The sequence below is a fragment of the Oncorhynchus kisutch genome, unplaced genomic scaffold (genome assembly GCF_002021735.2).
Source record: "Oncorhynchus kisutch isolate 150728-3 unplaced genomic scaffold, Okis_V2 Okis05a-Okis16b_hom, whole genome shotgun sequence".
Classification (NCBI taxonomy): domain Eukaryota; kingdom Metazoa; phylum Chordata; class Actinopteri; order Salmoniformes; family Salmonidae; genus Oncorhynchus; species Oncorhynchus kisutch.
Genome location: NW_022261982.1, coordinates 6488537 through 6501642, shown reverse-complemented (window position 1 = coordinate 6501642; position 13106 = coordinate 6488537). Strand labels below are relative to the sequence as shown.

Sequence of the window (13106 nt, the reverse complement as noted above, 5' to 3'; positions counted from 1 at the left end):
TCTTGAGCAATTCTCTATATTATATTATATTATATTATAGCCTAGCCCAATGTGTCCCAGAAGTAGCGATATAGTTTGGTCTCTTACTTTGAACAATATATATTTGAGGAAAGAAGCACCTTGCTTGAATGAATGGCGAGAGCTTCTCTGATGTGCTCCCATTGGCTGTGCCCAATGTTGATGTTTATAATGAAATGTATTGCGTCAGAATGCCCAATGTTACAATTAAGAATTAAGGAACGTTTTCCTGTCAGTCTAATTTGCATAAATATTGTGATTGGATGATAGCGGCGAGGGTTATTTAAATCAGGATTAAATTCTCTGATCTCCTTGAGCTCATTATTGAGGAAAATGTTCATATTTGAAGAGTGATGAAAGGCTAGTCTTTTTAGTAAATGACAAGGAGTGGCTAGGAATGTGGAATGTTAGACTGGGTATAAGTCTCTTTAGCTATGGTTCAATGACTCTCACCAGGAAGGGAGGTAGCAGTAGAACTTTAAGAACCGTTGCCTTGGATACATCTATCATTACCTGATTCTAGATTCCATTTCAGACCTCAGCTCCCTCCCCCTCCCTAGACCCCGCCTCCTCAGGGGGAACTGAAAGGAATACATGAAAGACCTGGGTCAAAGCAACATGGCGGAGGTTCCACACACCACACAGCCTATTGATTGGTGTTTCCGCCTATTGATTGGTGTTTCCACCTATCCTGTCCTTTCAGATCTGTGAACTGATAGAAGAGGGCGGGGCTAAGGGGCATGGAGGGGAGGGGGCTGCAGTTTAAAGTTCCTGAATTCTTGATCTACTGATGGTATGTCTGCTATGACAACGGGCTGTTCAGACTGTACTCGGGCCTGTACTGACATGTACTGGCTGTAGCTGTAGGGTTGCTTGAAGCCACAAGTTCCTCCACAGAGCAAGACTGATGACAGAACACTGTGGATATACAGTATCAGTCAAACATTTTAGAACACTTACTCTTTCAACGGTTTTTATTTAATTTTTTACTATTTTCTACATTGTAGGATAATAGTGAAGGCATCAAAACAATGAAATAACACATATGGAATCATGTAGTAACCAAAAAAGTGTTAAACAAATATATTTTAGATTCTTTAAAGTAGCCACCCTTTGCCTTGATGACAGCTTTGCACACTCTTGGAATTCTCTCAACCAGCTTCACGAGGAAGTCACCTGGAATGCATTTCCATTAACAGGTGTGCCTTGTTAAAAGTTAATTTGTGGAATTTCTTTCCTTCTTAATGCATTTGAGTCAATCAGTTGTGTTGTAACAAGGTAGGGGTGGGATACAGAAATAGCCCTATTTGGTAAAATACCAAGTCCATATTATGACAAGAACAGCTCAAATAAGCAAAGAGAAACGACAGTCCGTCATTACTTTAAGACATGAAGGTCAGTCAATCCGGAACATTTCAAGAACTTCTAAAGTTTCTTAAAGTGCAGTCACAAAAACCATCAAGCGCTTTGACGAAACTGGCTCTCATGAGGACAGCCACAGGAAAGGAAGACCCAGAGTGACCTCTGCTCTAGAGGATAAGTTCCTTAGAGGTAACTGCAGCTCAGATTGCAGGCCAAATAAATGTTTCACAGAGTTCAAGTAACAGACACATCTCCAACATCAACTGTTCAGAGGAGACTGCGTGAATCAGGCCTTCATGGTCAAATTGCTGCAAAGAAACCACTACTAAAGGACACCAATAATAAGAAGAGACTTGATTGGGCCAAGAAACACGAGCAATGGACATTATACCGGTGGAAATCTGTCCTTTGGTCTGATGAGTCCAAATTTCAGATTTTTGCTTCCAGCCGCTGCCTCTTTGTGAGACGCAGAGTAGGTGAACGGATGATCTCCGTGGTTCCCACCATGAAGCATGGAGGAGGTGGTGTGCTGGTGACACTGTCTGGGATTTATTTAGAATTCAAGGCACACTTAACCAGCATGGCTACAACAGCAAGGGATATTTGACCAAGAAGGGATATTTGACCAAGAAGGAGAATGGTGGAGTGCTGCATCAGATGACCTGGCCTCCACAATCACCCGACCTCAACCCAATTGAGATGGTTTGGGATAAATTGGACTACAGAGTGAAGGAAAAGCACCCAACAAGTGCTCAGCATATGTGGGAACTCATTCCAAGACTGTTGGAAAAGCATTCCTCATGAAGCTGGTTGAGAGAATGCCAAGAGTGAGCAAAGCTGTCCTCAAGGTAGGAGGTGGCTACTTTGAAGAATCTAAAATCTATTTTGATTTGTTTAACACTTTTTTGGTTACCGCATGTGTTATTTCATAGTTATGATGTCTTCACTATTATTCTACAAAGTACTAAATAGTAAAAAAAAAAAAAATACAGATGTTTTTAATGAGTAGGTGTGTCCAAACCTTTGACTGGTACTGTATATATGTAGACATGTAACCGGTGCTGTGCTGCACCGCTGTAGCTCTGCGTTGTGTGTGGTTGATTGACACTATAGACGTGGACTTTGGAGATCAGGTAGTTTTAATTCAACATAATTCACTCTCTGCATCCTGCATCCAAAAAGGAAATAAAAACATTTGTAGAGCCACATTATGTTCTGCGAATCGTCACCTCTTTCTCTCATAGTGCATCAAAATGATTTTCGAATACAAAAATTAGTACAGCCTCTCCTTATTATGCATCAACACATGACATATTTTACATAGATAAAACCACATACCTGCATCCAAAAGGAACTAAAACATTTGTAGAGCACATATGTTCTGAGAATCGTCACCTCTTTCTACAACAGATGCACAATAGGAGGGACTGGGATCATTCGAGGAGCTAGCCATCGTTCACACATACAATACCTTAGCTAGCTATTAACCACATGTTGAATTCAGAATGTTGATATCATCCTAAAAAGTACAATTACAAGTGCATCTATAAATACCATCCACTTATGAGTAACCTCTAAATATACACCATTATTCATGAATAAAACACTATGTGTATGACTTTGTGCTTAAAAGAATCAAACGTTTCTGAAGACAGAAAAGGCGTGCCTACCTCTCATAGTGCATCAAAATGATTTGAGCACGCAGGGAAAAACGTAAGTACACGCTCCCCTTCTCCCAGGATGCAGGCATGCATAATAACAGATCAACATGACATATTAATATATGAACCTGGTGAAATTCACATAGTACTTTAACAACTTTAACAACTGTTACATACACAAATATATATATTATACACTACACTACATTAAATAAATATTTATATTTGGTAAATTTTGAATGCATAGCAGGACAGAATTATTTTTTTTGTCCAATTCACGCACTCATCATGAGAAAATCCCTGGTCATCCCTATTGCCTCTGATCTGGCGGGCTCACTAAACACAAATGTTTCGTTTGTAAATCATGTCTGAGTGTTGGAGCCCCTGGCTATGCGTAAATGTAAAAAAAAAAAATGGTGCCTTCTGGTTTGTTTAATATATGGAATTTGAAATTATTTATACTTTTACTTTCCATACTTAAGTATATTTTATCAAATACATTTACTTTTGATACTTAAGTATATTTAAAATCAAACACTTTTAGACTTGAACTCAAGTAGTATTTTACTGGGTGACTTCCCCTTGAGAAAGGTTCTATTAAGGTATCTTTACTTTTACTCACAACTGGGTACCTGTTCCACCACTTCCTGGTTCGAATCCCGAGCTGACAAGGTAAACATATCTCTCTCTGCCCCTGAACAAGGCAGTTAACCCACTGTTCCCCCGTAGGCCGTCAGTGTAAATAAGAATTCGTTCTTATTAACCGACTTGCCTAGTTAAATAAAGGTTAAATAAAAATAAATGAATACAAATGATTATATTTGTATTTAAAATCACTTGGAGCTGATTTCCTGGTGTGTTTACAGTCTATTATGTTTATTTGTTTTGCTCATTAAAACTTGGGGGGCCAAATAAAACCACCCGTGAGCCGCCAGTTGGGGAAACGTGGTTTATACTTAAAGTCCAGTTGGGGTGGTACTGCAACATATTGACCAACCGCCATTAAACCCGACCAAACAAGGACAAGTCCTGTTGCGCTGCTGGATTCGGCGAACGGGAAGTTCCGGGCAGGCGTCAGCCATAATGAAAGCGCCAGAACTGTTCTCTGAAGACGATAGCTTTTATGTCCGTTTCAAATGTATTACTAACAGGTATGTCATTGCACGTTTAAACTTTATAATATCGAAAGAACGTGTCAGGTCATAAATCCGTCAAGGTATTATCGCGTTTGTTAATAAAGGTTTTATGACGTGTTATTGTTGTGCTAAACCGAATGAAGAACGTGCTAAAACATATATTGTTAGTCATATAACGTTAGTTACCTAGCTGACGTTAGACTTTGGGGTTCATTTACATTATTTCGTCAATGTAATTTAATAAAGAATCAATTGATTTGAGATTTCTGAGTTCGTTTGACATGTTTATTATTCTGATTATTTCCATATGTTTATGAGCTGGTAAAATGGCGGCGCCTCTCGGTCTGAGTCAATAGACTTGCAGGCTGTGCGGCTGCACCAGAGAGACAGTTTCAGGGTTGTTTTACTGTTTAGAAGCAGAATGTCATGTTCATCTGATTTCTACATGTCACTGTAACAATATTCACACACATTCAGTTGTTTCTATATTTATCTATAGTTGTTACTATGGTGTGAATGGGAAATACAATCGTTTTTTTGTGGGTGAAATAAGTAGAAAATAGTGCATAGTTCTGCTTCAAACAAACTGCAACCTTGTATTAAATGTTTATTTAAGTGAATTTAGGTAATCTACTTTATATTAACTGCACTTAGGGAGTGAACATGATTTACAATAAGGACCTCTGAAAGGAAAATGGATGGCCATCCCTTCAACAAAATATATTTGACCAAAACCCTCCCAGAATGCTTGCTTCTGGACATTGTCTTCAATAAAAGAGGCCTTGGTGTGTGGAGGAATAGTATATTTTTTGGGGACTAGGCCTAATCAACAATAAAATCACAGCACAGCCATTGGTTATACAGCATTAAACACGTTTGGGATTAACACGTGTGAGTTGGAATAACCTTTTCCAGTATTTACACCATCCCAGCAACTATCATAGAAATACAGTATAACTTTGCTCTGTGCTTCCTCCCAGCATGCACTTGGTATTCTATAGGCTATGGATCATTTGATTGACATCACACTAAATAGCCTATAGTCCCACTTGATATTGTGCGTCCAGCAGAGAATCAGAGATGAGAGGAGGCATATAAGGCCAGAGGGGGTTTGTGATATAGCCAATATACCATGGCTAAGGGCTGTTGTAGAGTGCCTGGATACAGAATTATTGCTATTATAAACTGGTTACCAATGTAATTAGAACAGTAAAAAGGAATGTTTTGTCATACCCGTGGTATATGGCTGTCAGCCAATCAGTGTTAAGGGCACAAACCATCCATCAATTACAAATGGCATGACCCTCTTCTGGATGAGATTAAAACAATACTAAACCCTCTCCTTGACTGACATTGAAAAAGCACAACCTTCATTTTCCTCCAGGTAACCATTCTGTACATTTAGATCATCTCTTACTTTGTGTAATTTAAAGGGTGAACTTTCTGTCTAATGTGAATTCATGTTTTGTTGTCAATGTTTAGCTACCTGATCTGTTGAAATGAGATGATTGAACAAGAAAAAATACATTTTTTTGAGAATAAAGAAAGCGCCAGAACTGTCAAGACAATAACTTTTGTGTCCGTTTGTCTTTCTTACTACTGGACGACTCAGATTAAGTCTGAGGCCGTTAACGTCAACAGTGAGGACAAACCCAACCTGCCTCTCTCCTTCCACACTGAGTTCAAACCTACAGTCACTGGGTCCTGATTGTGACAGTGGAGCCCAGTTTGCACTGCAGGATCCAGAGATGGCATCAGTGAAGCTGGAAGACTGCAGTCAAACACTGGAGCTGAATGTCAACATTAAAGATGAAGAAGAGGAGGAGAAGATTAGGACAACTGTTAGTCATGGTAACAGCAGGTTCTATCTATCTACAAGTTATCTTCATAAATTAAACCTCCATAAGTTATGACCAGTCTATTGATAGGTTGAATTCTGTAATTCTGACATCACACATCCCTGAACAACTGGGTTATCTGGAGTGATCAGAGAGGAGACAAACTGCCAGTGTTTTAAAGTTCTATGAAATGAGTCTGTCTAGTTACTAACCCTTGTGATAGGGAGTGGACGATGATTATGGATAATTATTTTCACTCCTTTTGCCTTCGACTGTTACCAGGGTTCGGGCCAATTCCAGATATTTTGGGAAATAGACTGAAATTCCAAATTCTCCTCAATGCTTTTCAATTACCAGCATGTGGAATTTGGAATCAGGTTTACTTTCTGAATTGATTGGAATTGAAAAGGAATTCACCCCAACCCAGACTGTTACCCCCTTTTAGAATAGTTTACTCCCCTGTATTGTACAGCCTACTGGTATGAAGTCATATGTCACCCGGTACAGACAGAAGAGGACTGGCCACACCTCGGTCCCTTTCTAGGTTTCTGCCCTCTAGGGAGTTATTTTTCCTAGCCACTGTGCTTCTACATCTGCATTGCTTGGTCTTTGGGGTTTTAGGGTTTCTGTAAAGCACTTATACATGTCAAGTGTATTTTATGATAACCTTTTTGCATCAGCAGTTGACCACAAAGTGCTGTACAGAAACCCAGCCTAAAAACCCCAAAGAGCAAGCAATGCAGATGTAGCTTCATAAAATACATTTGACATGAATAATCACACCAATTGACTGGTTCTTCTGATGTTGTTCACACAGGAGAACATGTTGAGACATTCTCTACATCCAGAGAGCAACAGCAGGAAGATCACAGACCTAAGAGGTCTCACCACTGCCCACATTGTGAGGAGATATTCCCAATTCTATCAAAGCTAAAAGTACACCTAAAAATACACACAGGAGAGAATCTGTATTCCTGTACTGACTGTGGGAAGAGATTCACAACATCAAGGGCTCTGACACTTCATCAGAGAGAGCACACTGGAGAGAAGCCTTACTACTGCTCGTACTGTGGGCAGAGTTACTCTCAACAGAGCAACTTCAAAAAACACCAACGTCTACACACAGGAGAGAAGCCTTACTCCTGCTCTGACTGTGGAAAATGCTTTACAACATCATCTGAGCTAACAGTTCATCAGAGAACACACACTGGAGAAAAGCCTTACATCTGCTCTGACTGTGGGAAGGGTTTCTCTCACCTGTGTAACTATAAAGCACACCAACGTATACATTCAGGAGAGAAGCCATACTCCTGCTCTGACTGTGGGAAGAGTTTCTCACGATTGTATACCTTAAAATCACATGGACGTACCCATACAGGAAAGAAGCCTTACTCCTGTTCTGACTGTATGAAGAGTTTTTCTCACCAGGGTAGCTTTAAAGCACACCAACGTATACATACAGGAGAGAAGCCATACTCTTGCTCTGACTGTGGGAAGAGTTTCTCTCAACAGAGCAACTTAAAAACACACCGACGTATACACACAGGAGAGAAGCCTTACTACTGCTCTGTCTGTGGGAAGGGTTTCTCTCAAGAGAGCAACTTAAAAACACACCAACATAAACACAAAGGAGAGAAGCCTTACATCTGCTCTGTCTGTGGGAAGGGTTTCTCTCTACAGAACCAATTAAAAACACACCAACGTATACATAAAGGAGAGAAGCCTCGTCAGTTCTCTCAGACCAGCTGAGATTAAAATTTAGTGATGGAGTGATTTATATCTGATTGCTTGACTTGGACTGAAATAGGTGCCGACACTTATTTTTGGTGCCGGTACTGTTTATATTTAGCTTCAGGACCTCCACAATACTTTTGAGCTAATCTATAATCATATAATCATCTATAACAGGAACAGGAGCTCAAGCAGTAGAACATTTGAGGGCCTGGTACTCCGCTCTGTTAAGTTCCTGCCCAAGTCAAGCGCCGGAACTCACAACATGTATCAGATAGAGATGGTGTGATGATCAGTCACCATTAGTTTGGGGGGGGGGGTTGGTTTTTATTACATAGTTACTTGTTTAATGATACACAGCCTCTGAAACACCTACATGTGTTTATTCAACTGTCTTTTAAAACTAGGTTAGTTATTATAGTTATTCATCATCAATGGGTTTGAATAAATACATCCAGTGGCGTTACTAGTCCTGGGCTTAAGGGGCTTCAGCCCCGGATGTTTTAGGCCCCACACTTAGGATGGTAAAACAAAACAAAAAAAAATATATATATATACTGTGTATACTGTGTATTTTTGCAAATGTATAATTTTTTTTTTTTTTAAACAGAAACCTTTACATAAGTATTCAGACCCTTTCCTATGAGACTTGAAGTTGAGCTCAGGCGCATCCCTTTTCCATTGATCATCATTGAAATGTTTCTACAACTTGATTGGAGGCCACCTGTAGTAAAATCAATTGATTGGACATGATTTGGAAATCAAGCGCACACCTTTCCATATAAGGTCCCACAGTTGACAGTGCATGTCAGAGTAAAAACCAAGCCATGAGGTCAAAGGAATTGTCAGTAGATCCTGAAACAAGATTACGTTGAGGCATGTATCTGGGGAAGGGTACCAAAACCTTTCTGCAGCATAGAAGGTAACCAAGAACACAGTGGCAACCATCATTCTTCAATGGAAGAAGTTTGGAATCACCAAGACTCTTCCTAGAGTTGGCCGCCCGTCCAAATTGAGCAATTGATGGTCACTCTGACAGAGCCCCAGAGTTCCTCTATGGATCTTCCAGAAGAACAACCATCTCTGCAGCACTCCAGCATTCAGGCCTTTATGGTAGAGTGGCCAGACGGAAGCCACTCTTCAGTAAAAGGCACATGACAGCCTGCTTAGAGTTTGTCAAAAGGCACCTAAAGGACTCTCAGACCATGAGAAACAATATTCTCTGGTCTGATGAAACCAAGATTGAACACTTTGGCCTGAATGTCAAGCGTCACGTCTGGAGCAAACCTGTCACCATCCCTACGGTGAAGCATGGTGGTGGCAGCATCATGCTGTGGGGGATGTTTTTCAACAGCAGGGATTGAGAGACTAGTCAGGATTTAGGGAAAGGTGAACGGAGCAAATTGCAGAGAGATCCTTGATGAAAACCTGCTCCAGAGCACTCAGGACCACAATGACCCGAAGCACACAGCCAAGACAACGCAGGAGTGACTTCGGGACAAGTCTCTGAATGTCCTTGAGTGGCCCAGCCAGAGCCCGGACTTGAACCCAATTGAACATCTCTGGAGAGACCTGAAAATAGATGTGCAGCGACACTCCCCATCCAACCTGACAGAGCTTGTGAGGATCTGCAGAGAAGAATGGGAGAAACTCCTCAAACACAGGTTTGCCAAGCTTGTAGCATTATACCCAAGAAGATTCGAGTCTTTAATCACTGCCAAACGTGCTTCAACAAAGTACTAAGTAAAGGGTCTGAATACTTATGTAAAAATGTAATATTTGAGTATTTAAACAAAAATAAATTTAAAAACCTGTTTTTGCTTTGTCATTATGGGGCATTGTGTGTCGATTGATGAGGGGGAAAAGACTGGCCAGTCACCTGGAAAGCGCCTCATCCACCACCACTACCAAACCTTGAACCAGCTGCTAAACAAGGTAGCGAATCAGGAGAAAAGGATAATAAAATGTATTCAGACCTGGAAATAGGAGTTTCCTTTCACATGATACAGAGGGAGAACTAATGTACAGGATTTCCCATTTGCACGGAAGTGGTTGAATAGTTTAAACTGTTGTAGTGAATGTTGATATTTTTTTCAGCAACCCATTATTGCCTGACAGGTTCAGGTTGTCTCACTACACTGAACAAAAATATAAAATGCATCTTGCACTGAGATGCAGTGTCTTAGACCGCTGCACCACTCGGGATTTGATGGAAGTCATTTAAACTGTTGGAGCGGATGTTGATTTTTAGCAACCCATTATTGACTGACAGGTTCAGGTTGTCTCACTACACTGAACAAAAATATAAAACGCATCTTGCACTGAGATGCAGTGTCTTAGACCGCTGCACCACTCGGGATTTGATGGAAGTCATTTAAACTGTTGGAGCGGATGTTGATTTTTAGCAACCCATTATTGACTGACAGGTTCAGGTTGTCTCACTACACTGAACAAAAATATAAAACGCCACATGTAAAGTGTTGGTCCCACGTTTCATGAAATTTAAAAAATCCCAGAAATGTTCCAAATACATTAAAAGCCTATTTCTCTCAAATGTTTTGCGCAAATGTGTTTACGTCCATGTTAATGAGCGTTTCTCCTTTGCCATGATAATCCATCCACAGGTGCACCTTGTGCTTTGGACAATAAAACGCTACTTTATTAAAATGTGCAGTTTTGTCACAACACAATGCCACAGATGTCTCACAAGGTTTGTGGTTGGCTTGCTGACTGCAAGAATGTCCACCAGAGCTGTTTCCAGATATTTTAATGTTAATTTCTCTACCATAAGCCGCCTCCAGCGTCATTTTCAGAGAATTTGGCAGTTTGTCCAACCGGCCTCACAACCGCAGACCACATGTAACCACGCCAGCCCACGGCCTCCACATCCGGCTTCTTCACCTACGGGATTGTCTGAGGGGGTTGCTGAGGAGTATTTCTGTCTGTAATAAAGCAATTTTGTGGGGAAAAACGTATTCTGATTGACTGGGCCTGGCTCCCAAGTGGGTGGGCCTTTGCCCTCCAAGGCTGCATCCCTGCCCAATCATGTGAAATTCATAGATTAGGGCCTAATTAATTGCATTGAAATGGACTGATTTCCATATATATTAACCCAGCAAAAAAATAAACGTCCCTTTTTCAGGACCCTGTCTTTCAAATATAATTTGTAAAAATCCAAATAACTTCACAGATCTTCATTGTAAAGGGTTTAAACACTGTTTCCCATGCTTGTTCAATGAACCATAAACAATTAATGAACATGCACCTGTGGAACGGTCGTTAAGACACGAACAGCTTAAGCAATTAAGGTCACAGTTATGAAAACTTAGGACACTAAAGAGCCGTTTCTACGGACTCTGAAAAACACCAAAAGAAAGATGCCCAGGGTTCCTGCTCATCTGCGTGAATGTGCCTTAGGCATGCTGCAAGGACTGCAGATGTGGCCATGGCAATAAATTGCAATGTCCGTACTGTGAGATGCCTAAGACAGCGCTACAGGGAGACAAGACAGGCAGTGGATCGTCCTCGCAGTGGCAGACCACGTGTAACAACACCTGCATAGGATCGGTACATCCAAACATCACACCTGCGGGACAGGTACAGGATGGCAACAACAACTGTCCAAGTTACACCAGGAAGGCACAATCCCTCCATCAGTGCTCAGACTGTCCACAATAACCTAAGAGAGGCTGGACTGAGGGCTTATAGGCCTGTTGTAAGGCAGGTCCTCACCAGACATCACCGGCAACAACGTCGCCTATGGGCACATACTCACCGTTGCTGGACCAGACAGGACTGGCAAAAAAGTGCTCTTCACTGACGAGTCGCGGTTTTGTCTCACCACGGATTCACGTTTATCGTCGAAGGAATGAGCGTTTACACCAAGGCCTGTACTCTGTCTGGAGTGGAATCAATTTGGAGGTGGAGGGTCCGTCATGGTCTGGGGCGGTGTGTCAGCATCATCGGACTGATCTTGTTGTCATTGCAGGCAATCTCAACGCTGTGCGTTACAGGGAAGACATCCTCCTCCCTCATGTGGTACCCTTCCTGCAGGCTCATCCTGACATGACCATCCAGCATGACAATGCCACCAGCGATACTGCTCATTCTGTGCACGATTTTTTGCAAGTGGAGGAATGTCAGTGTTCTTGCATGGCCAGGGAAGAGCCCGGATCTCAATCCCATTGAGCATGTTTGGGACTTGTTGGATCAGAGGGTGAGAGCTAGGGCCATTCCCCCCAGAAATGTCTGGTAACTTGCAGGTGCCTTGGTAGAAGAGTGGGGTAACATCTCACAGCAAGAACTGGCAAATCTGGTGCAGTCCATGAGGAGGAGATGCACTGCAGTACTTAATGCAGCTGGTGGCCACACCAGATACTGACTTACTTTTGATTTTGACCCCCTTTTGTTTAGGGACACATTATTCCATTTTTGTTAGTCACATGCCTGTGGAACTTGTTCAGTTTATGTCTCAGTTGTTGAATCTTATGTTCATACAAATATTTACACATGTTAAGTTTGCTGAAAATAAACGGAGTTGACAGTGAGAGTATGTTTCTTTTTTTGCAGAGTTTCTGTGTGTAGATACAGTGGGGCAAAAAAGTATTTAGTCAGCCACCAATTGTGCAAGTTCTCCCACTTAAAAAGATGAGAGAGGCCTGTAATTTTCATCATAGGTACACTTCAACTATGACAGACCAAATGAGAAAAAAAATCCTGAAAATCCTGAAAATCACATTGTAGGATTTTTAATGAATTTATTTGCAAATGATGGTGGAAAATAAGTATTTTTGTGTGAAAAGTGCAAATCAATCCTAGAACAACAGCAAAGGACCTTGTGAAGATGCTGGAGGAAACAGGTACAAAAGTATCTATTTCCACAGTTAAACAAGTCCTATATCAACATAAACTGAAAGGCCGCTCAGCAAGGAAGAAGCCACTGCTCCAAAACTGACAGAAAAAAGCCAGGTTTGCAACTGCAAATGGGGACAAAGACTGTACTTTTTGGAGAAATGTCCTCTGGTCTGATGAAACAAAATAGAACTGTTTGGCCATAATGACCATCATTATGTTTGGAGGAAAAGGGGGGGGGGGGGGGGTTGCAAGCTGAAGAACACCATCCCAACCGTAAAGCATGGGGGTGGCAGCATCATGTTGTGGGGTTGCTTTCCTGCAGGAGGGACTGGTGCACTTCACAAAATAGATGGCTTCATGAGGAAGTAAATTCATGTGGATATATTGAAGCAACATCTCAAGACATCAGTCAGGAAGTTAAAGCTTGGTCGCAAATGGGTCTTCCAAATGGACAATGACCCCAATCATACTTCCAAAGTTGTGGCAAAATGGCTTAAGGACAACAA

At 41.3% G+C, this 13106-nt stretch overlaps 1 protein-coding gene across 1 annotated transcript; it reads left to right on the top strand.

The window, feature by feature from the left end:
• Nucleotides 1–3901: 3901 nt before the first annotated feature.
• Nucleotides 3902–8772, top strand: LOC116359782 (zinc finger protein 664-like). The gene is made up of 3 exons (XM_031813353.1): nt 3902–4192; nt 5790–6028; nt 6833–8772. Exons 1-3 carry the CDS (start codon nt 4125–4127, stop codon nt 7762–7764), a joined length of 1239 nt encoding a protein of 412 aa, XP_031669213.1. The 5' UTR covers nt 3902–4124; the 3' UTR covers nt 7765–8772.
• Nucleotides 8773–13106: the final 4334 nt, after the last annotated feature.